This window comes from Mizuhopecten yessoensis, unplaced genomic scaffold, assembly GCF_002113885.1.
Source record: "Mizuhopecten yessoensis strain PY_sf001 unplaced genomic scaffold, ASM211388v2 scaffold7551, whole genome shotgun sequence".
NCBI classification, from domain to species: domain Eukaryota; kingdom Metazoa; phylum Mollusca; class Bivalvia; order Pectinida; family Pectinidae; genus Mizuhopecten; species Mizuhopecten yessoensis.
In genome coordinates, this window is record NW_018407104.1 from 1 (window position 1) to 26586 (window position 26586).

A 26586-nucleotide genomic window follows, 5' to 3' on the forward strand; every position below is an offset into this window, starting at 1 on the left:
TTGAGAACGAACTGAATGTGATATGTTTGGACCTGTTCTGTTGTTAGTTGAGAACGAATTGATCGTGGTATGTTTGGACTTGTACAATTGCCTGTTGAGAACGAACTGAACATGGTCAGACCTGTACTATTGCTTGTTGAGAACTGAACGTGGTACTCTACTATCACTTGTTGAGAACGAACTGAATGTGATATGTTTGGACCTGTTCTGTTGTTAGTTGAGAACGAATTGATCGTGGGATGTTTGGACTTGTACAATTGCCTGTTAAGAACGAACTGAACATGGTCAGACCTGTACTATTGCTTGTTGAGGACTGAACGTGGTTTGTTTGGCCATCTTCTTTTGCTTATTAAAACTGAACGTGGTTTATACTAAGATGGTTGCGCCTCTATTTTTACCTTTTGACAACCTTACATCATTTGTGGTATGGTTGGACCTCNTCATTACAAAATTTGTATTTAATGTTGGTTGAAGAGAATGAAAAATGAGTGTGAAAATTAATATTGTAATTATTCTGTAATGATGAAAATGTTTCAAAAAATAAAATTATCAAAAAAAAAAGAACGTTAGATTAAAAAATAATCTGGTTCATTTTTGTTTCTCTAGAACTTTCAAGCAATACCTTGCCAAACCGAATCCTAGGACGTAAAACGTCAACCATAAAAAGGTGTTCGTCCAAGCTCAGACACAGTTTGGTCCCTTTCTATTTGATTCAAAGGTATGACATTACGTATTTATATCACATTTAACTGAAGGTAGATAAAAAAAGGTTTGCCGAAAATAAACAAACTGAGTCAAAAAAAACAAAAAACCTGTATGGCAAGGTAACGAAAACAACTGTCACGTGACACACGAATCGAGAAACGTTTGATTTATATCTTGTATAAAGAAAACCTTACAACAATGTGTTTTGTTCAGTGGAGTGTTAACGTAATAACACGTGACATGATGGATGAGTCGTGTCTGTGTCCTGGCCAGGTATGTTTTGATTAATGAACAGGTTGTGTGTCCTATGCTAGGAATGTCAGCGATCCGTTACAAGCGTAAGAACATTAACACAACCATCATGAAATTTGATGCTTTAGAATTCTTTTGTATTTTTTCGACTTCTCTAATTCTTTCAGATTTTCTAAAAGTCTTTGTTTGTGCCACACTATAATGAATTTGTCTATATCATAGGTAATTGCTTTATTGGTTTGTGTCACAATGATATTTCTTGATCTGTTCTATAAGACAGAAACGTGTATCACTCGCTCACTGCTTTAATTAGGTGACATACGCCGAGGGTTTTCGTCAGGGTGATTGTAAGCTATCCCTCTCGTTTCGAAGACTCTACCTCCCTTAGGCCTGCAGACAGTCGCATATCAGTGCTTTAAGTTGTTTGTTGTCGATGATGTTGCCGGTTTTTTTTTATCGCGATTGTCTTCTTTCATCTTCGCTCCATATGTTCTAGTACCTGTAGAATGTATTTTTTCCCCTCTTCTCTCGAGTCCTTGCAGATGTTTTATATTTCCTGGTCTTGGCTGCATATCAGTGCACTACATACAGAAAACAAACAATAAACTGTCACATAAAAGACTCTCCAACATAACGGTAATCAACTCACGAGCGAGGCCCCTTACGTGGTTGTTTGAAATGGTGTTAATCGTTTGACTTTTGTTCTTTAGATTTCCTGTAGTTTCGAAATACACTGTATTGTTTATGAGAATAAAACAATTGTCATTGTCATTGTAAGGTCGAATTAAAAAACTTTCCGATATCGTTCTCGCGCAATTGTACGTAAAACAACACACAATTCAAAAACTTCCCGGCTCCGCTCTGACGAACATTTAGTTTTATCCGGTTTCGTTTCCCTTGTCAATCTCCCGCATTTGTTTCAACAAAAAGATAATCAGTATTCAGAAATGTCTCTTGCTGTGTCACCTTGTCATATTCCATCCCTTAATGGGATTGTGAGTTTTCAGAAATATTTTACACTCCAAATATTCGAGTACAAAGTACAAATTCCTTATTGTGCTTTTCTCAAGAAGGAGTGATAACTCATCACATTCTTCTGTATGGCGTAAATTTTTATAAATGTTCCCGGTTTTGACACCCCTGTTGGTCGGGGATCGATGAAATAATACATATGATGTTACCCAGGGCATGTATCGTAAGAGGCGACTAATGTGGGAATCCCCTACAGAATTGGGGATTTGTTTTTGTGTCCTTTGCTTGGGGACACAAAAGCGACCAAAATAAATATGTTGCACTCATTGCAATATTTGGGATCTTAAATTCTTTCTACTTCTAACTACTTTTATTTCCCAACACCTTGCTTGGCAAAACCTCACTTTTGGCTTTAATGTTGAACGTTCGCCCAGATGAAAAAGGCAATGGGTTCTGTCTTAAGGCCAGGACATGCCAAAGTCCTTAAAACTGGTTGTTGTTATTCCTTGCTTAACGACTGGTTCACCCGATGTCAGTATAATGAGATCTTGCGGAATATTGTTGGGTGCCTTCCGGATGCTATTTCAGTAAGATAGCACTATAAACACGGCATAAGATCGGCGCTATCATAAGCAGGTTGTCGGGTGGCGCAGTGGATAGCGCAATTGCCTTTCACCAAGGCGGCTGGGGTTCGATTCCCCAATCGGACGTGAAAAGGTATGGGGTCACGTGCCCGACCACGTGGGTTTTCTCCGGGTACTACGGTTTCCTTACATAGTAAGACTCCCCTGCGCGCTAACATTCGGTCAAACAAAAATGATAAGTATAAATTGTAAAAATTGTTTCATAATTGTTGTAAAAATTCAAAATAAAGTTTATAACCAACCAACATACCCTGTCTCCGGCACACATACACATGTTAATAGCTTGGAGACAGTCTTGACCCGTGTTAATACGATAAAGTAGTGTATATAAACACTGCTGACAAGGTACATCATTTAAGGATTTTTTTTACCTTAATTGACTTCAGACTGTGCCTCGTAATGTCTTAACTGGGTCTGTTAGATCGTGTTCCGCCATTGTTTGTTGTCCCGCGCCGACAAAATTGAAGTCATCCATCATCATGATCATCTGTCCATAATTTTGCGTTTGTAATATTTTCCTCCTTCGGCGTCAATTTACATGACTCCTTTTTTCAACTATCGCGTTTAAACCACTTTTATATCACACACATTGATTTTTTTCTCTACTTTCTAATTTTGCAACATATTGTCGGAAGTGTCATTAGTTTGTAATGATCTCATTCACAGGGGCATCACTTGGTATGCGTTTCACACCATTGATTTGAAAGTCGGTAAATTTAGTTATCTTTGGTGGAAAAGGCTTATGACAAAATTATTATGTAGACTATATAGCCATTTTACATAAATGCCCCGCACACCGACGTCAATGCTCAACCGCCAATTAGACTTGACTTGAAAAATATTTTATTGTCCAAAATAGGTACAAAGGATTTGGCACAAGTCATAGCAGCTTATGAAGCCGTCTCCTATATCAACATAAAATTCATATATATATACAAGTGATGACATAGACAATTAATTTCAAATTCAACAATTGAAAGAAGTCAATTACATGTAAATTGTAATCAATATATACCTATATAGTTTATGCTCAAAATCTTCCGCTTGATTTTATGAAAAACTGCACATGTTCGAACACATTACAATTTCCATCCAAAGCCAGGTTTGCATTGCCAACAAGTAACGAATTTAAGCTAATTTGCATATTTAAGTTACATATTAAAAGCTTGAAGCAATTACTGCACGAGCATTTGAATAATTAGAATCATTTCCGATAAATTAAGTTACGTGTACGCATGTGTGACGATGCAATAGGTAAAATTAGAATAAACAATGACATAAACATGTATTTCTGTTCGTTCTTTGGTACATGTATTTAAGCAATAAACTGCATAAATGTGGCGAATCTAATGGTACATCGCAAACATACTTATTATGGTGCGAGAGCTTACATATTTATATTTTCGTTTTAATATACATTGTACATAAAAAAGTAATTAGGATTCACGTTTCCCCTACAGTTTAAAATTACCTGTTGTTATCGTCGATGCCAGGTCAGTAACAATTGTAGAGTAACAGAGGAAAAACTGACGTCACGTGCTGTTTCCTGCACGATATCGAAAGATAAAAACAGGTTCTGTATCATCGCGTTTTTAATTGTTTTTTTTTAATATTTTAATTAATGTTTTTAAAGAATTATTTTCCGTGCGCGTAGTCAAACAATTGTAGCAGCAGTACTAAGACTATGTACAGTGCACTCATATAATGGACCCCCTCGTCAGAAAGGACATATAATATAGTATTGCCACACAAAACGAAAAAGCGTTGATATGTAAAACAATCGATTGATATTCGTTGAAGGATTGGAATGCGTCCTTTTAAATTTAATAAAAGTTTTCAACAAAATTCCTTGTGATTTCCAGTACGATGCGCAGTAGTATAGGACTTACCCATCTAGAGATAACCACTGAATCTAATGTTTTCAAATAGAATCGATCTGGAAAATAATCACATACATGCACATTTTGTACTAATAGGTATGTTTATTAAATGTAGGGTGACGATTTAGTCGTGGAGTCAGTGAGAAAGTCGGTTGTAATTCAAATATACGTATATGGTAACAGCCTTCAGAGACATCCCTATCCATACCGAAGGGGGGATGTTGTAGTCAATAATTTCGAGTGTAACAGCCTTCAATATCATCTCCGCCCACACACACACACACACACACTGTTTGAGCGAGAGATACGGTGTTAGCTTTATTGTGCAATTAACATAATCATTCTACATAAATATTCCACGAACCATGAATATTCATCTCTTTACCATACACAAATAGATTATAAATCATACCAGGGGCGTTGAATCAAATCTTTCGCCGAGCGGAGCGAGGCAAAAACAACTTTGGACCTTTTTTTTTTACATAAAACATAAAATAATTGTGAAATGCACTAATGTAACGGTTCCTGACTTGGAGCATGTATATTTTATATTACGATAGTTTTTTTGTTGTTGTTGTTGTTGCGTAAATAATAATCTCGTGTTCGCTATGTTATATTTTAACATAGCGAACACGAGATTATTAACTTTTTGTTAAGTATAACACATATCTCGAAACTCAATCTACAGTAACAAGACTTTTCTTGAATTTCAGCTAATATGACTAATAAATTAATTATATACGACCTCTCTGAACAGGTTCTTGAATGTAAATATTCGGATCGAATCTTGTTGTTTTGAGCTTGTTGGGGTTTGAACCGCTCATGCAAAGGGCATTGAAAGAAGTTTGATATGAAGTGCTTCGCAGTTCATTAAAATTGTCTCAAAACCCCATAGGGTTTTTAACCCATAAGCCTCAACAGAACATGATCCAATCCTTAAATACATAAATGAAATTCAAACGAAAATTGTTTTACAAAGTACGGAGTTGCTCTTGAGTTAACTCCCCTTTGTGTCTCTACGCTCCTTAACCTATCTTAATTCAGCGAAGAGATTTAACCAGTTTGAGAGTAAGATACACAAAAACGTGGAAGTATGATACAATTGATTAAGTATGAAGCTGTTTTAAAGTTTGCACATTCTGTATACGAAAGTTACAGTGTAGCAAAAAACAATTGCAATTTACAGATTTTATATGAAGGTCATCTAATTCCGATGAATTCAACTCGTGGTCTACGTTTCCTCCAATAATGATGTGAGAATATCATAATCAGACATTGAATGTAAATACACGCTAAATAATATGTCCATTACGTTTATAAAATCACACCATAAAGTATGTCTTACTTCTCCTGTGTAATCACATAGTAGAACTGTACGGGTAGCGATATCATTGTACATTAAGCCGCATTTGTGACAAAAATGTACAGTAACACGCCTTTTGTCAATGAGGTGTATAGCCCAAAACCCTCAACAGAACATGGCTCAATCCTTTAATACATAAATGAAACAGATTTCCGGTATCATAAGTCATAAGAATAGAAGATTTCTATAGAAAACTTTTGGATCATTTTTTCTCAAAATGTCTAACATATCACCTTCATTCAGAAGATAAGACCACCCTTTCCTTGCGTCGTGTGTTTTGGTTTTTTTCTTCTCACTAGCTAAGTTTTCAATTCTCAATTGTTATAAGTCCTGTATATACTATCAAAATAGCTCAAATCGTCTCTAAATCTGCGTTTAAATTGATTGTCAAACGAAGCATATATAAAATAGGTTAAACCCATCTGAAATAGACTAGAGACAAAATTCAAAAATGTTTATTTCGATACAAAGTGTCACACATCAGAGAAAATATACGTATACCTGTCTCAACACATTTAAAATTTCAGATGTGGAAATGTGAAATTATAACTAAACCTAGTAGTTATACTGTTCCAAAACACAATAAAAGAAAGGATTTTTATATTTTGTGATGTATTTTTTGTTTTTAATTTCATGTTTTTCTATTATGTTAACTCATTTTTAAATTATTTATAGTCATGATTTTTATGTGTATTATGACCTCTTCTTGCACACATTTGCGTACCCGCTTAAATCTGCTGAGGATGAAACTGTTGTTTTCTTCTCGAATGTGGGTTTTAATTTATGCTTGTGACCTGCGCAGTGTACTCTCTGAACAAGCAGTAACTTATGGAAATGTAACAGGCTTTCAAACTCGACTTTAAACCGAAATATATTTCTTTACGAACACTCCTTGCTTCCAGATTATTTATATTTTTAGGTATGACGTTGCACAGGGACCTGATAATTGGTTACAGTTATATATGTTACACTGTACCCGTACCTAAACTGGGGTGTTCAAGCACGGAATTAGATTGATCTAAGTCCGTGGTTCAAGGTTAAAACTTTACACGTTTTAGGGGTGTAAATCAATTTTTGGTAACAGTGTCGCCCTTACCATGGTATATATTACCTTAACTGAGGTTTTCAGGGTAATTTTACGCGTTTTATACAGAAATTACTCTCAACATCTCAGTTAAGGTCCAAATTAACTGTTACAAATGCTCACGTCCCTGTTTGACGTTGCTCATATTTTTAACTTCAAGAGCTAGTTTAGATGTTGCCTTTGTATTCATGTGTGCAGTATATAATCAATGGCCTTTTACACGTGACACTTTAATTAACTATATATTTACATTTTGCAATGTAGCACCAATCGATCAATGGAGATCCGTTCAGTCAGCGTTTTATTAATGGGGGGCAAGGCTACGAGATACAATCAGTGATTGGAGCCTGAAGTTGGTTCCTAGTTCCTAGTTCCTTTTATCTTAAACGGAACTAGGGTCTGATTCCCAGTTCCGTTTATCTTAAACGGAACTAGAGTCTGGTTCCCAGTTCCGTTTATCTTAAACGGAACTCGGAACTAGGAACCAACTTTAGGCTCCCGTCAGTGTTTATATTACAGTAAACATGCCTCGTATAATTGTATATCGATGAGTATCGAGATACTAGCTGTCTACTAATAAGTCGTTCGTTTCCCCCGGGGGCAGGGGCTACGTCTGTCATAGCTGACATCACAACACAGCCGGCTGGCCCCGGGGGCATCAGGTCTAGAACTAACGTATATACGCGTACTGTATACAACATCATCTAGTCTTACCTGTACATATACAGGCACACTGTAGCACTCCCCTGTGTTAATGTTACGAATAATAGCTAGTCAGTCGGACAGGTTATACCTACTTAATTATTTCAGATGCCTTATAAGGCTAAATATGTTTGTTACTGTGACATTGACTCATTATACGGTACTTGACACGTAATTGCTCTTAAGAACTGATGCGAGAAACACAGTAAAGGGGGATAGGTCTGATGTTCCTTATCCAAAAACAATAAAACCTGTTTGAGACGTTCTACATAGCTCACTCCATGGAAATCCCGAAATTTTATTTAGAGTACATCACTGCAGACACATCCTCGATATCCAGGGGTTACGCTCACTTTCGCTCTAGTGAGCGTAACCCCTGGATATCGATGATGCCGCAAAAATCCAAGAGAAGAAGGTTGTACACACGTGTTCACACAGACAGTATTCAAGATACATGTACATGTAGTATACAGAAATGACATAAGACGCATGCAAATGTATCTTACAACAAAGATACAAGACATATGATGTAGAAAAGAAACCAGACGTATTTGTTATACTGAAATATATAACACACGTTTATCTTACAGCAAAGATACAAGACATATGATGTAGAAAAGAAACCAGACGTATTTGTTTTCCTGAAATATATATAACACACGCTTATCTTACAACAAAGATACAAGACATATGATGAAGAAAAGATACCAGACGTATTTGTTATACTGAAATATATATAACACACGTTTATATTACAACAAAGATACAAGACATATGATGTAGAAAAGATACCAAGTAAAAGTAACAAGACACATATATCATACAGAAAAGTAACTAGACACGTATCATACAGAAAAGTAACGAGAAACATGTATCATACAGACAGGATATAAGACACGTGTACCATACAGGCAGGATATAAGAAAGGTGTACCATACAGACAGGATATAAGACACATGTACATTTTTCCATACAGACAGGATATAAGACACGTGTACCATACAGGCAGGATACAAGACACGTGTACCATACAGACAGGATATACGACACGTATACCATACAGACAGGATATAAGACACGTGTACCATACAGACAGGATATAAGACACGTTTACCGTACAGACAGTATATAAGACACGTGTACCATACAGACAGGATACAAGACACTTGTACCATACATAAAGGATATAAGACATGTGTACCGTACAGGCAGGATATAAGAAACGTGTACCGTACACACAGGATATAAGACACGTGTACCATTCAGACAGTATATACAGTTGTGTGACCGCACAACGCACCAAAATCACCGTGCATACATCGTTTACACACCGTCCGCACATCGTCCACACATGGTGCGTACAACTGGGCGATTTTACAATCGTTCGCCCCGTTGTGCGCTTCTCTCTGCACAACTGTGCGATTTGGTACAATTTGTTGATCAATATTACGGAATGAAAAAAACCTCGGAAGGCTCGTTTGCAATAATGTACACTGTTTGTGTTATTGTAATTTCTCATCACAATACTTAACATTATGTACAATTTTACAATGCATGTAGCACAGTATTACAGTGACCGTTAGACTGTCAAGAATGGATTTGGCTCTTATCTAGGTAACAGAACAGGTAAATAACAATTTGATGAGTGACCTGAGTTTTACCTGGCCTGTGCCTGACGGGTAGAGATGATATGTGATACCGTGTACCGTTATGAGAACACAACTGGACGTTTAGTATTTGTTATTTGCATTCGTTTTAATCTAAAGCTCACCTTCTCCTGGTTTTCACACCTTGGCGCGTTACGTAAGTGCCTCGGGCGGGGGATAACTACGGTCCAGGTACAAAGTGGCTATGTTTACCTGTGTTGCCGAGACTGTGTTGTAATTTTACATGTGTCGATTATGGTCGTTTAAAAAACGCAGAAAACGCCATTTCTAAATTTAAAAAAGTATAGACAGAAAGATAAGCTTGTAGACATAGGGAAACATACTAAATAAATCATGTTTATATGTTTAAAAACCAAACCGTATATATTATTAAGCCCTTCCTCAATTTACACCAACCAAGATTGTTATCGCACAACGTTCGTCGATCGCCGGACAAATGTGCGCAAGCAATGATCGTCCATTTTGTTATCGTTCGCACTTCGTGCACACATCGTGCGATCCCACAACTGTAAGACACGTGTACCATACAGACAGGATATAAGACACGTGTACCATACAGACAGGATATAAGACACGTGTACCATAAAGGCAGGATATAAGACACGTGTACCATCGAGACAGGATATAAGACACGTGTACCATACAGACAGGATATAAGACACGTGTACCATAAAGACAGGATATAAGACACGTGTACCATCGAGACAGGATATAAGACACGTGTACCATCGAGACAGGATATAAGACACGTGTACCATCGAGACAGGATATAAGACACGTGTACCATCGAGACAGGATATAAGACACGTGTACCATCGAGACAGGATATAAGACACGTGTACCATCGAGACAGGATATAAGACACGTGTACCATCGAGACAGGATATAAGACACGTGTACCATCGAGACAGGATATAAGACACGTGTACCATACAGACAGGATATAAGACACGTGTACCATCGAGACAGGATATAAGACACGTGTACCATCGAGACAGGATATAAGACACGTGTACCATCGAGACAGGATATAAGACACGTGTACCATCGAGACAGGATATAAGACACGTGTACCATCGAGACAGGATATAAGACACGTGTACCATCGAGACAGGATATAAGACACGTGTACCATACAGACAGTATATAAGACACGTGTACCATACAGACAATATATAAGACACGTGTACCATAAAGGCAGGATATAAGACACGTGTACCGTACAGACAAGATATAAGACACATGTACAATGTAACGTACATACATGATATAAGACACGTGTACCATACAAACAGGATATAAGACACATGTATCATACAAACAGCATATAAGACACGTGTGACATACAGACAGAATATCAGATACGTGTACCATACAGACAGGATATAAGACATGTGTAACATACATACAGGATATAAGACACGTGAATCATACAGACAGGATAAAAGACATGTGTACCATACAGAAAGGATCGAAGACACTTGTATCATACATAAAAGATAAAAGACAGACAGAATATAAGACACGTGCACCATACAGACAGGATATAAGACATGTGTACCGTACAGACAGGATATAAGACACGTGTACCATACAACCAGGATGTAAGACACGTGTACCATACAGACAGGATATAAGACACGTGTACCATACAGACATGATGTAAGACACGTGTACCATACATAGAGGATATAAGACACGTGTACCATACAGACAGGATATAAGACACGTGTGACATACAGATAGGATATAAGACACGTGTGACATACAGACAGGATATAAGACATGTGTATCATACAGACAGGATATAAGACACATGTACCATACAGACAGGATATAAAACACGTGTGACATACAGACAGGATATAAGACACATGTACCATACAGACAGGATATAAGACACATGTACCATACAGACAGGATATAAGACACGTGTACCATACAGGCATGATACAAGACACGTGTACCATACAGACAGGATATACGACACGTATACCATACAGACAGGATTTAAGACACATGTACCATACAGACAGGATATAAGACACGTGTGACATACAGACAGGATATAAGACATGTGTATCATACAGACAGGATACAAGACACTTGTAGCATACGTAAAAGATACAAGACACGTGTACCATACAGACAGCATATAAGACACTTGTGTTATACAGAAAAGATTGAAGACACGTGTATCATACAGAAGGATATAAGACACGTGTACATTTTATCATACAGACAGGATATATGACACTTGTGTCACACAGACAAGATGTAAGACACGTGTTCCATACATAGAGGATATAAGACACGTGTACCATACAGACAAGATATAAGACACATGTACCATACATACAGGATATAAGACACGTGTACCATACAAACAGGATATAAGACACGTGTATCATACAGACAGGATATAAGACACGTGAATCATACAAAAAGATTGAAGACTCGTGTATATTTATTATTCAAAAAGGATGGAAGACACATTAGTCATACTGACAGAATACACTCGTCCTCATAATAATACACTAACATTCACAATAAGGTGAGTTCAGACAGAAACAGCTTGAAGACATGCTTTATTGAGTCACTCTCCATGCCAGAAATAGACAGCTGTTGATGTTCCGAAACTTTTGTCCCTCCCCCAACCCTTGTATGTGTTTAGTGCAATTCTCGACGATAAACAAATTTGATCTTGATAAAAGGCCATTAAAGGCCTACATGATGGGCTATTGAACTTTCAATAACAACACGTTCTATAAATAAATCGTTATGCTAATTCAGCAACCGTCTAGTGTTAAAAATCACAGAATGACATTTTTCTATACAGACTGGCTTTGTCCGAGTAATGAAAACCACGGGGAACTGAGAATTTATTACAGCTATATTTTGACCTTAAGGATTGTGTCACCATTTATAAGTAGAATTTCTTCAAATTTTGTAGTGATATTGCTTCGAAGTAAAGACAATTTTCTGCTACCAAAAAAATATAGGTTGTCAGAATTTTAAGGATTTTAAATGAAAATTTAGGTAAAAAGGAGTGAATTTAAAAAAAAAATGAAAGACACAATCTTTTGCAAAATAATGTCTATAAAAATGATACTGACATATATTAGTATTGCATTAATGAATATCAATTTAATAAATGCTGAAATTGTGTTAAAATGTATTATCTATAACCGATTAAAAATTAACATTTTATAATAAAACCATATACACATAGTAAATGCATGTAAGAGTTATCGTTCTTGAAAAACTTCACAGTAGTGAAATACTAAACGACGGTCTACCGCGACCGCGTAAATTACCCCCGCGCGGATAGTTTTGACCTTCAAATCGCGTAATTTTCACCCAGCGTAAATAACCACGTTTACAGTACATTTGATTCATTTATAAAAAAACAACTGAATTAATGCCTGGATTCCTTTGAAATACTTCAATATTGAGAGAACACACTGTTCTGTCAATAATTTTCAATTATGGATGTACTTCCTATTTCCGTTTATCAATACACTCCTATGAGGTCAAAATGTATAGCTGTACCAAATTTCAGATCCCTGTGTAACAAACCCAATAGCACCTAACGGATTAGTGGTGATCTGGTTACTATATACTAATTTCCACTTGCGGTTTATATAGAGGTATCAAATACAACCGGTAATGATATAGTTGTCCTGATGGCGGTGATGGGTTAGGCAGTGGTAGATCTGTAATACAAAAATATGTAAACGATTTAAAAAAGGAAGAAGATAATAATAATTCGAGGTTCTTATATACCGCTTTATCACAACCTAGGTCGTAGGTCGTCTCTAAGCGGCTCACACATTATTATCCGTGGTCTGTATTATTAATTAAACATTTCACAGCATATGGGATCTTGTAGACCAAATGAAAAGACATTGTTTCAAGACGAGCATGCAGTATGTACGCCTGATTGAACCGTGCTCTTTGTATGTGGCGTCGGGTCGTTTTTTACTTTAATATTTCATTTCCTAAATTTATGAAATTATTATAATTTTTGTTTTAAATTATTATCACAAAAGTTTTCTCTGTATTAAAATGTGGCAGATATCAAGAAGGAGACATTTAAAAATGATATATATATATTGTTCCTGAATTATGGTAAATAAATACATGTTGTATGTGTGTAAAAGCCTATTTTAAGACGCCCGTGACTGATACCCCGTGGCTGGCCCCTCACTCGATGTCGCTTGCTACTACGCTACTTGCAATTCATCACTTGAGCTATAGCGGCCTTCGGATTCGCACGCTGTTTACCTGCTGAATTTTTTTGGCTAAAACTTTACCATACAAAGGAATATACCAAACAGCTACCGGGATGTTTCATCTTGTGTGTCTTGTTGTCCTAGCGACACTTTCAGGTAAGTTATGTTTTCTTTACAATTGTATGTTTTTTAACTTTTATGTTTGAGCCGTGCTCTGTGATTTTTAATTTCACCATACTTGGCCCCTCCCCTTGTTCTCGGGATCCGTTCCATTGATGATTCCACTCCTCGTGGTACAAAGCAAATTATTTTCGTATGCGAGTTTCTTTTGTATCTGAGTGTAGGCATCGTACAATCAATGCCTCAGATATCTCGGTTAGGTCTGGACAGTGTCCTAAACCCACTCTCCGGACTTGTTAGCCGGTGACCAAAGAGTAACCGACCGGCGCCAATTTCCATGGCAACCAACGCTCCTTCTACACTTCACAGAGCTAGCGCGTTGGCGACGATAATATCATGGTGCGAAGAGATCAGTCTAGCTTCATTGGTGTTGTGTGCTATAAAAATGGTCTTTGTAACAGTATTCAGCTTCGGAAGAATATTTCCAAATGGAGCACATTGTTCGCGAACCACGCTACGTCTTCCCGTAACGTTGAAACTGAAAGCTTGATTATGCTGACTGTTTGGTATATCAAAACTGTTTCACTCGTTATAGCACGATTATATAAAATCAACATTTACTCGAGGTTCCCACCAAATAATGCTGCAGTATGTATACCTGTGAAAAAACCAGAGATTTTTACTATTTTCTTCTACGATTAGAAATCAATCCTAAAACACGTATTCCCAGTCATTGGAGTTTAACAGAGACGTCTTTTAGGTGGAATCGGTAAATATTTGTGTGAAAACAAGTTAAATTCTACGGGTCTTAATGTCTTTGATTTTAATCTTGACCGATATAAGACAAATCCTTGTAAAGAGAAAATGTTCCATTTTCAAGAAATCAACAGATAGGCGTCAATGTAATGCAAAAATAACATTTTGGTTAGTGGGGGCTTCCGACTCGGTCAACAATGTCATTGAGCTGAACAGGTCGCATTGGAAGAGTCGCGTTGCTGGTCAACACCGGAAGGATGGGACATTACAAGTGACAAGCGAGACGGTTTTATATGACAGGTGGGCCATGTCATCAATGTTACATGTGTCACACATGTGTACGGGAGCAGTCCCGAACAGTATCACAGATGATATTTCAATGGTCCAAATCACAACGCTAGTATTTAAATGAAACCGCACATTGGCGGTTAATAGATTTTGGAGAGGGAAAAATCGATACAGTCCACGGCACTCACACACAGGTGCATTGTAGAAATGGACTGTCAAGGTGAGCTCGCTCATTCTGCGGGTTCGGGCTGGAAAGTTTTTTTAAGTACAGTTATGTGATGATTTCTCGTCTACCGGGACTAATTATATCCATGTTTCTGGAAATCACGTGATAACCTATACATTTTCAATTATGATAAAGATTCAAAACGACCAGACCACGTGACTGAAGTACCTCTCGAGGGAGTGAATGATGCGACAAAGACACATGATGAGATGAACTATGCTACGGCCTAATAGCACGTTACGGTGCATTACGGCGTGTTACGGTAAAACCAGACAAGTTTAAATTGTTTTGTTCGCGCGAGTAGTGGTGCTCCTTATAGGAAAAATACCACGCTGGGGCACCACACATGGGCCGTTTTTGTTTAAAAGGTCAAACTGGTCGGACCACTGTTGTTCGTTTATTATTATACATTTTATAAGGTCGGACTTAGTAATCTGATGCTGCTTTCAGGCGAGCCTTGACAAAGCATTGCAAGGCCTGCATATACCCGTAATTGTTAAATTTTTGAACGGTCGAACCGGCTGTTCCACATAAATGAACAGGCGCCTGATGTGTATAGGGCTGTGTACGCGCCTGGGTCACGGTTAGGTCAATATGCTTGATTGTACAACTCGAATGTTTATTAGCTCACCGGGTCCGAAGGACCAAGGTGAGTTTATAATGCCATACCGTGGCGTCCGTCGTCCGTCCGTCCGTCAACAATTTCTTCAAACGACTTCTTCCAGATTTAAAATTGTACAAATGGTTTGGCTAAGACCCCTCAGTCAGTTTGCACAATTAACTAGGCGCATGATTTGTAAAATTAAGTTGTCGGTCTTGTTTCCGCTTGCACTACTTTCCGCAACCACGGTTGTTGTGTTTGGAAAATCGGATACTGAATTATTACTTGTCAAACAAACTTTGAGCACACTGTGTCTGGCGGGAAGATAAGCAACGACGTACGACGCGTGTTATGTACTGTAACGGCTAAACGCATTCCAGGAATACCTGCCGCTAGTCTTCTGTCATAGTTGACACAAAACAGGCGCGTCATCTGGCTGCTGATATTGCATCGATGTTATGAAATACATTTTTTACGTAAAATCATCGGTGCATTTGGCTAACGAACAAAGTGCATCTGCAGAAATGATGTTTATATCATAAGTTCATTTTCTCTGTCGCTGTACCGGTACAGTGCATCTACTAAAGTGTTAAAATCTATGAATGAAATGGTGAATCATGCCCCGTGCTTAATTCGGCACTTGATTCCATTTACACGTTCTACAGCTCGTACAAAGGAATGTAAAACGTAGTGCTAAAAGCCTAAGACGATGATGATCTCATTCTCCCACACAGGATATTTTCTTACTCCTCTGATTATACTGCCAAAGTTCAAGGACCAGTGTGTTTACTAAGACCTATCAAGTTAATTGGTTCTCGTCTTATTCAAGATTTGAGTAGGTCTCGCACAGTCACATGGCTTTAATAGTTAAAAATCTCAAGCTGTTTCTCCCACGCAAACGTCCCGGGGGACGGACGTCCCTATATATAAGCCCCCGTCTCCGAATACTTTCAAGATGCTGCCGCTATGCCTGAATCTGGAATTTATGAATCGAGAGTTCATGAGTCACTCGCTTACGATCTAAGCAGCAGGTCATGGCACCGGGAAGATTTCAGTACTAAAACCTGATGGCGGTCGGATCGTTTCGAAGAGCTTGATTGATTTTTGGTTGCATGCACGACTGATACTTCTTACACCCTACTAATGTCAGTTCGGATGCTACAGTAACTGGTTGCTACAGTAACTGTCGATGTCTGTCTGCTCCGACGGATTAGTCAGACGCCATGTGTCCATATACAATGTAGCTAGTCTGTTTGTTAATGGGTGTCAAGTAATTGCACCACCATCTTGTATTCTACAATGTATACTTCCGGTGCCGGCACACGTGCTGTCGCTTATAATTACTGGTAATTGTACTTTGTACAAGTCCTTTTCCGCCTTGAAAACAAGGGTTACTTACAAATTATGCTTATCTTAGTTAATGCTGACTTCAATGGTCGATGGACCGGGGAAAAAAGGGAACCGAGCTTATGGTATTGATGAGTCGTTAAGACTATCGTGTGGCCCTGTATGACATAATTGTGTTGATTGGACATCAAGACTACCGTGTGTGGGCCTTTAAGTGTAACACGATATATTGCATTTGCAACACAGAAGGAGTGCATTTCGATACGTATCCCAATATTTTGTCATACAAGGAAAAAAGTGCCCAATTTAACAAGAAATTGTCAGAAGGATATACAACAGATATTTTTTTGTTAAAACTACCATCGATTATAAAATTTAACGGATTCCCATTAAAAGTATTTGATAGCTTGTTTATGCTTATTTGCATATGTTAAAATGTCTTATAATAGACAACGTTTAACTACCTAGTGAAAACATAAAATATGCCTTTGAAAAATATTGCAATACAGCGATATTTCATTTCTGTAGTGTGATGCAATACACGATATGCCTGTGCATTGTGATATACCGGTGTTCTGATATAACGAGATTTATTGGAAGCTTGGTCGCTTAATCCTGTCACATGCGGATACACATGTGAGGCATCGGTGTGTATGTGTGCATGAGGGGGTGTGTACAATCTAACGATTCATCAGTATTATTTATTAATTCAAATTTCAGTCTTTAAAGACTTAGTTAAAATCTAACGTACAACATGTAACAATTTCTTAAAAAACTGATACGCCTCGTTTCAAATGCATTCACGTTAAGCTATTTGAACTCTGAACTTTGACCTGCTGACAGAATGGCCTCGGGGTTTTAAATGTGACATATTTTGTAAAGGATCCGACACTCGATGCGTTACAACAATCGTTTTGTCATGTGATGTTTGCAAGTTCAGATAGGTTGCGCGGGACAGATGGCAATGTGCTTTTGCTCTCGCCATTGTGTAAAGAGACAGCTGTTTTTTTCCGATTTGCAATTGGGTGTTGGCGCATATTTGGAGAAACATTTTAGTACGTGTGATATACAGTAACATTTATATACACTAAAAGTTATTTAAGGTATTCCCATGGGATATTGGATAGTTGTTTGTCAGGTACAAACGTACATAATGGATTCCGGTAATAAAGAATTTAATTGACATGCATACAAACAAACTCGGAAAATAAGCAGTAGTTGTGTGTCCGACAGAATCACATGAGCCATACATAGGTATATAATTATATATATATGGGCGACCAATCTACCGAAATGTTGTCGGGGAGCAGTCATCAACGGCATCCAGCCAGATTAAAGAGAAGGGTCTCACATAAATTATACAAATAGATTGGTATGGTAGGTAATTGGGAGGGCGTCAATGAAGTGGAGGCGAGGCTCAATGCTAATCCAGTCGACTTACGTTCCCAGCGAAAGTGACTAATTTTGAGAATGCTGGATTTGTACAGAAACTAGTATCTTTGTGCCTCGAAACATTATCATTTTTTTAACTGGCTACATAAACCAATAATATATACGTCTGTGAAGTTGTATGCACGTCACGATTGTTGTCATTTTGAAAATAATGTATTATTCATGTATTATCATTGTTTCAATGTATGTATTCATTATGTATTATCATGCTCTTTTAACTTGGAGGAAATAAAGATAATAATATAGGACAAGTGGTGACTAGATTGACCAGCATCGAAAATGCAATATTAATTAAGAACTCGGAAGTTTTTTATGTACTTAGTGACGGTCTCTGTGGTTTAACTCATTCATCCCTGAAGTTTCATAATGAACTATTCTAACCTTTGAGTTGGAGGAGTTCAAATGTGTCTTCAGGGGTGAATTATAGTAGACACCGTCGGAAAGAAAAAGAAGTGATAAAAGTAGGAGCAGCATATCAATTCGACTTTCTTCGTGTGCCATAAAGATTCTTCATGTCCCCAAGCACATAAGTCGCCTCATACGACACAATGCAGAAACCAACAGACATTGCTATCATATATAAGGAACAAGGAACAGGGGGAAATAGCCATTACATCATACGAATAAGCCACCTGCAGATTTGCATTGCCTGACTGTATTTTGATATGTTCATTACTATCGGTTAAGTGTAGCACGTTGTCATGGATGATTGACGAGAGTAGTATACGCACAGGCAGGAAATACCGATTTCAGTAGTAGATTTCCGATCGTCTGAATATTGCAATACTATCATATGCTCAATTACACCCTAACCCTCTCACAAGCTGTCACGTGTAACGTCAGATCGTGTCAGAAATGCAATTCTTGTCACTTTCACAACCCGTGGCCTGCATGTCTATTAAAACGTGCATCTATTTATGTTGGAATATACGACGTCACAAGGATGATAAACTAGATGTCGGAAAAATTAATGAAGGGCCGCTTTAACATGAGTAAATTATTTTTTTAGCTCACCTGGCCCAGGGCCAAATTTGATTGGTAGTCACATTGTCATTTATTACTAAATTTCTCGTTCCAGTCGGAGGAATTAACGAAAGTAAAATGAGGACCTACTTTTGACGTTTTATTGAAGATATTTTATTTCCGCTGATTTTCAAACACGATAACAGCATTTCTTCTTTAAATATATGTGTAGCAATGTTATTTTGTGGATCGGGTGCCGTCATTTTATTACGATGTGATGAATAGTTATGACTCGAGGTCAAATGTGGCGAATGGGAGTTCAACGCAAGAAACTCGATATCTAACTAGGGTCCATTGCTTGTCATTGCGTTCCTCTACTTCAGCCTCTGTTAAAGCAAAAATGCAGAGAATTATAAAAATAAGTTTATCCTTTCAGGCGATCCTTTTTGTATACAAAATGTGTGCTACATAACTACAAAATACAGATTATTCTCTGCATTGCATTTCATCTCAACTATACATGTACATTAAAATGGATATAAAAATAGCCCGAAAATTGGAAGTATGTTTATCTTGCTAACCAAACGCACGACAAAGAAATACTTTTGCTCTACACATTTTCAAATAAAAAAAAATAATTAAAAAAATCGCGTATTGGATTTTCAACCTACTTTGTCAAGATTCTAAGATTCCTGGCATTTATATATAATTAGCCGACGCATTATGGACAATATCGATCTGTCTATTGACGAGTTAGGAACAGGAACGATAACTCTTGTAGAGATTGCCCCTGGGGGAGATTCACATCATATGTATAGTATGCATAGACAAAATGTACAAAAATGACGTTAGGTCATGGTATGGCGCGCTTTCACATAAATCATAACACGAAGCAAGCTTGTAACTGTGTAAATGAATGGTACATATACATGCATGACCGTTCGGAACAACTCGGGCCTTTCATCCATAAAAAAACCTAGAAATGCCCGATGTGTTCCGGGCGCATGCATGAAAGTTTTGTAGGTCACATTGCGCACGCGCTCGTAAATAAAACCCTTTTTTTTTGTTATCGACACGAATATAAGGCCAGACGTCCCTTTATAAAGGACACAACCTACTGATATGTACTAGGATGAGTTTTGGTCCGGCGTGCAGTACGGATCGCCGGTCGATATCCACGTTTGGCAACCGGGAAACCCAAAAGATAACATCCGAAAGTAATGGACAGGCGATTAATGATGACAAAGTACTGGCTTGTTGTGTGTAAAGCTTCTATTGACACGTTGATATATATTTTAGATAAAATACATTTTTGTACATACCACTCGTATCTTGGAGATTGGAAATGATCTGTCCATGAAGAGCGGGAACCGCCACATCTGTTCAAAGTCAAAACTGACGCTTTCCTCCTGTTCAGACTCCTGATTATACAAATGTATACATATATTCTGGAAGGGATAAGAGTACAGAGGATTCTTTTCTTATCTAACATATCTAGAGGAGAGGCATTCCACAATGTTGCTTGTTATAAAATCGTCCCGTAATTGAAGGCGTTGAATCCGTGACCGCATATTTGTTTCGAAAATGGCCGTCTTTATCAAGGTAATGATAACAAATATATAATGGTATTGTAAACGATTATTTTGAGAAACTTGTATCACAGGAGCCGCAAGAAGGAATTTCTAAATTACAGTCATAGGCAATAAATATAAACTTACGCGCTGTTGATATAAATGCTCGTTCGAATGACGATTAACTCCCACATACAGTAAGTGTCGTCCTAGCGCCCCTGACTGTCACGTTTGCGATTTGAAAAAAACGTCTTCGTATCAGGGCAATATATAATATAAACTCATGATACGATAATCGAATATCAAAACCAGAAAAAAATTTTGTACATGCATTTTTTAAAATTATAATACATGGTCTGATTTTGGCATTGTAACTTTAGTTTTGAGAGGGGTCTTATTTTATTCAGTAGGACTAAAACACGCACGCGCAACCAAGACAAGCATGAGACCAAGGTATACGTACACATGCTCGAGAGTAAACCGCACACATACACGAGACTAAGGTACACACATACACGAGACTAAGGTGCACACATGCACGAGACTAGGGAACACATGCACGAGACTAGGGAACACATGCACGAGAGTAATGAGCAAACATACACGAAACTACGATAAACGCACGAGACTACGATACAAACATACTCGAGACTAAGACACACGTACAAGTATACAAGAGACTACGATACACACATACACGAGACTACAATACACATACACATAAACATACACGAGACTACGACATACACAAAACTACGATACACATTCAAGTATACACGAGACTTAAGACACACACATACACACACAAAACTACGATACACATACAAGACAGTAAACACGAGACCAAGACACACACATACACAAAACTACGATATACATACAAGTATACACGAGACTAAGGCACACATACAAGTATACACGAGACTACGATACACACATACACGAGACTACAATACACTTAAACATACACGAGACTACGGCATACACAAAACTACGATACACATTCAAGGATACACGAGACTAAGACACATACACAAAACTACGATACACATACAAGACAGTATACACGAGACCAAGACACACACATACACAAAACTACGATATACATACAAGTATACACGAGACTAAGGCACACATACAAGTATACACGAGACTACGATACACACATACACGAGGCTAAGACACACATAAACAAGACTACGATATACATACTAGTATACAAGAGACTAAGACACACACACGAAACTACGATACACACATACACGACTACGATACACATACACGAGACCACGATACACACAATGACATACACAAGACTACGATACACACAATGACATACACGAGACTACGATACACGCAATGACATACACGAGACTACAATACAGATACACGAGACTACGATACACACAGTGACATACACGAGACTACGATACACACAATGGCATACACGAGACTACGATACACACTATGACATACACGAGACTACGATACACGCAATGACATACACGAGACTACAATACAGATACACGAGACTACGATACACACAGTGACATACACGAGACTACGATACACATACACGAGACTACGATACACATACACGAGACTACAATACAGATACACGAGACTACGATACACATACACGAGACTACGATACACACAGTGACATACACGAGACTACGATACACATACACGAGTCTACGATACACATACACGAGACTATAATACAGATACACGAGACTACGATACACATACACGAGACTAAGACTTATTTTACTATTTATCATCGCGAACAGGTGCAGACATGAGTCATGGATTTATTTCACATTAGCTTAATGTCCCGTCGATCCTCGCACATCAATATCAATTTATCTTTTACATGTAGCTCGTCGAAACAAACATCACCGCAGGCAGGAATTGTCATTGTCTTGTGTTGTGGTCTGTCATTGGCATCTGGGGAACTCGATGTATTACTTCATCAATACAAATGTATTGATCTCATATATATGCTTTCACAAAGCAAAGTTTACCAGAGAAATATTGAGAGTGTAGTTTCTATATGTATAACGTATAGCCTGTTGTTTATATTATAGGTCTTAATGTTTATGGTATGGACATATAATGTTTATGTTATAGGCTACTGTTTACATGTAAGGTCTGTTGTTTATATTTTAGGTCTACTAATATATAAACATCAGACCTTACATGTAAACAGTACTAATATAATAATATGCGAGGACGGCATGTAATATTTTAACGTTAAACTTTGCCTTTATTATTCATACCTAGCTGATTAATCTTATTCAATAGGTCTACTGTTTACCTTTAAGACGTACCTTTGAATGGTATATTTAAGCTTTGAAGACGGAGCTGAGCAGTTTTATATTATTCATCGTTTATTTTTATGCCCCCGCCATAAAATGGGCGTGGGGGCATATGGTGTTGCTCATGTCCGTCGCGTCGCGTCCCGTCCCGATTCAATGTAAACACTTAGCAACTCAGAATTCATTCACATTTTTTCGTCAAACTTTATACAAAGGGAACATTCATGTCTTACAGACATGCTCTAGTTTTATTTAATTCGATCCTACAGCCCATAAGGTCCACTTACAGGTTGTTAACAAATAACAGTTCACAATAAATTACATACTATACAATATCACAAACCAAATGTGAAATGATCAAACCGTACATACATGTTACATTAAATAACAACAGACTATGTGTAAAATTTGATGATACATTTAGAGTCATAGTAATGCCGAGTATTAAATTGCACAGATACAATACAGTTTTATGTAGTGCAAGGAAGGCAGGTTAGTTGAGAAAGGGAATTAATTTCGATCTTTTCATACAGGCATAATTACACTGTACGAATGTTTTGAAATTTATGTCTGCCTGTTTAACTGAACGGGCCATCATGCTAATTAGCAGACGACACAGCCGCATCTATATCAATCAACCGTCATAACTGCACGTGTAGGCATGCGCAATGGCAAGTTGATGAAAGTTTGAAGCGGCAGATCCATTCGTTCTCCTCTAGATCTGCCAGCGTAACACTTGAACACTGCACAGAGTCGTACTGAGCACGTGTCTCCATCACTATTGATTGTTATTCTCATGGGATGTCGACAGTACGGCACTCGTATGAAGCTGTATACCGGATTTACTTAGTACCTCCAGGCGAACGAGGGTACATTGATTACAGCTTTGTACACTCGCACGCGTCTGTAATGCCAGTTAGCCGGCCGTCTAAGCCATATTACCCTGTCGCTATCTGTCTCAGGTGAAGGACGGACATGCCGGTCGGTGACGTCATCGTTACATGTCAGAAGTGGATGTTTCGTTTTATTTCAAATTGCAAATTTCCAAAATCATCAGTTTAAATTTAAAACTAGTATTGGACATGGATTAAAGAATACGATGGAAGATGTGAGCTTATGCCGTAATGCGGCGTCCGTCGTCCGCCCGTCCGTCAACTTGTTCTTTTGAAAGAACTGGAGGACCTAATGTCACGATATTTGGCCAGTAGATACCTGGGATGGAGTGCTAAAAAGTTTTTCATTAAAATGACCTTGACCTATTTTCAAGGTCACAGGGGTCAAATATGGTATATAATTCAAACAACAATATCCAAAGAACTATTTGGAATACAGTTATAATACTTTGTTATGTTATGAAGACCTGCAGTGCAAAGCTTTTTCTTAATTGCAGTTATGAGGTTAACTTTAGGTGCTAGTCAGGATCAAATGTCAACATGGGTTAAACTCTAGGGCCCAGGGTCATGATATTTGGTCAGTAGGTATCTGGGAGGGAGTGCTAAAAACTATACTCATTAAAATGACCTCTACCTAGTTTCAAGGTCACATGGGTCAAATATGTTAAAAACTTCAAACAACAATATCTTAAGAACCATATGGTCTCGAGTCATGATACTATGATATTTGGGTATGTTATGAAAACCAGCTGTGTGAATCGTTTCTTTATTACAATAATGAGGTCAATGGTCAACTTTAAATGCTACCTAGAGTCAAAGGTCAACGTGGGTTAAGTCTTTAAAATTCAAATTTCAAATTTGAAACAACAATATCTCAAGAACCAAGCTACCAAATTTGGTCTGAAGTTACCTTTATGTCAGTTTCATGTAACATTCTTGATCTGCAGGGGCGATAACTCGCACTGACAGAACGTCATTTGGGCGCGATGATGGAAGGTCTGAGTAAGTCATCAGGAAGTGATACACAATGTGTATTGGCTTTTCTGGTCGGATGTGTATGCTCCACCGATATCAGAATCAAATGCTTGCAAGCTGCATTAAGAAATAGTTTTCAGGTTCGCGTCATTGCCATTTTACGTTGAAAATGCTGCTGCATTGGCTACCCTATGAGTGACTTACCTCCGTATTTGCGTATACTGTGTTGATTAAGTCGTTATAATAACTTTTATGGAATAACATGTCATCTGTCATGAAAACCTTAGTTGTACAATGGTTTTGAATATCAAACGGCTCGTGACAGCGGCTCAACCAATTGGCATCGGAGCAAAAAATAATTTCGTCCCGTTATACATTTGTACTGTTACGTGTCTGAGATCACGTGACGCGTGGTCTATAGTTGTCGCGGTCAAACGTGTCCGTCACTATTTTCATTATTAATGAAGACCTCTGCGGTGTGTGGTGTAGGACAAATGTCCCCTTTATCGCTTGACCGGCCACCGATATAGAATTACACCCATGCGTCTACGGACAGGTCAAGGTTAATGTGGCTGACAATTCAACTGCAGACAATCGATCACCAGCAGATGAAAGTGTCCGGTTGTTGGTCAGTTTCCAATGCTGCGTGATTAGTATTTAGCTGACCATTGGTCATCTGCCAAAAAGCGGACACTTGTAATATGCTGACCTAAGATATACAGCATCTGTATCTGTAGAGTGGATGATATATTGGACACTACCATTGATTGGACAAGAAGATTAAATTGGACTGGCCAGAATCGCGGTCGGGTCACCGAGTCCCAGTGGGATTCAGACACACATGGTTCCTTTCCCTATACATATGATTATTGTACACGTTATCAGCATAGGATTGATGTTTCATGATAGAGACAAGATACTCGAATATTACTGTAGAACACATTTTAGACAATCCTACGTAGCCTCTGTGGTGTCTGTGGTCGGCGTGGTGACGGGCCTGACGGGGCATTGATTGATGATTTGACTATATTATAATAAACCTATTTTGAATTAAAACTACGTAATTTTCAATGAAAGTTACTGCCACGAGACAGACGTACGGCTACAGGCTACCGTTGACAGTCCACTTTTTACCGTTCACTGTCTGTCGTTTACCGTTGTCTACCATTATACCATCGAAGTGTTTGCATTACTGTTTACCGTGTACAGTCGACTTGTTACCGTTTACAGTCTGTTTACCGTTTACTGACTGTTTACCGTTTACTGACTGTTTACCGTTTACAGACTGTTTACCGTTTATAGTCGGCTGTTTACCGTGTACAGTCTGTTTACCGTTTACAGACTGTTTACCGTTTACAGACTGCTTACCGTTTACTGACTGTTTACCGTTTTCTGACTGTTTACCGTTTACAGACTGTTTTCCGTTTACTGACTGTTTACCGTTTACAGCCTGTTTACCGTTTACAGACTGTTTACCGTTTGCTGACTGTTTACCGTTTACTGACTGTTTACCGTTTACCGACTGTTTACCGTTTACAGACTGTTTACCGATTACTGACTGTTTACCGT

General features: G+C 38.1%; 1 protein-coding gene across 1 annotated transcript in view; it reads left to right on the top strand.

Annotated features, from left to right (window-relative positions):
* The first annotated feature begins 13497 nt into the window (after positions 1–13497).
* Positions 13498–26586, top strand: part of LOC110453955 — a 44025-nt gene continuing 30936 nt past the window's right edge. Inside the window, exon 1 of the mRNA XM_021503212.1 lies at positions 13498–13660. Coding sequence (XP_021358887.1) covers positions 13618–13660 — 43 coding nt within the window. The 5' untranslated portion in view covers positions 13498–13617. The remainder of the gene's footprint in view (positions 13661–26586) is intronic.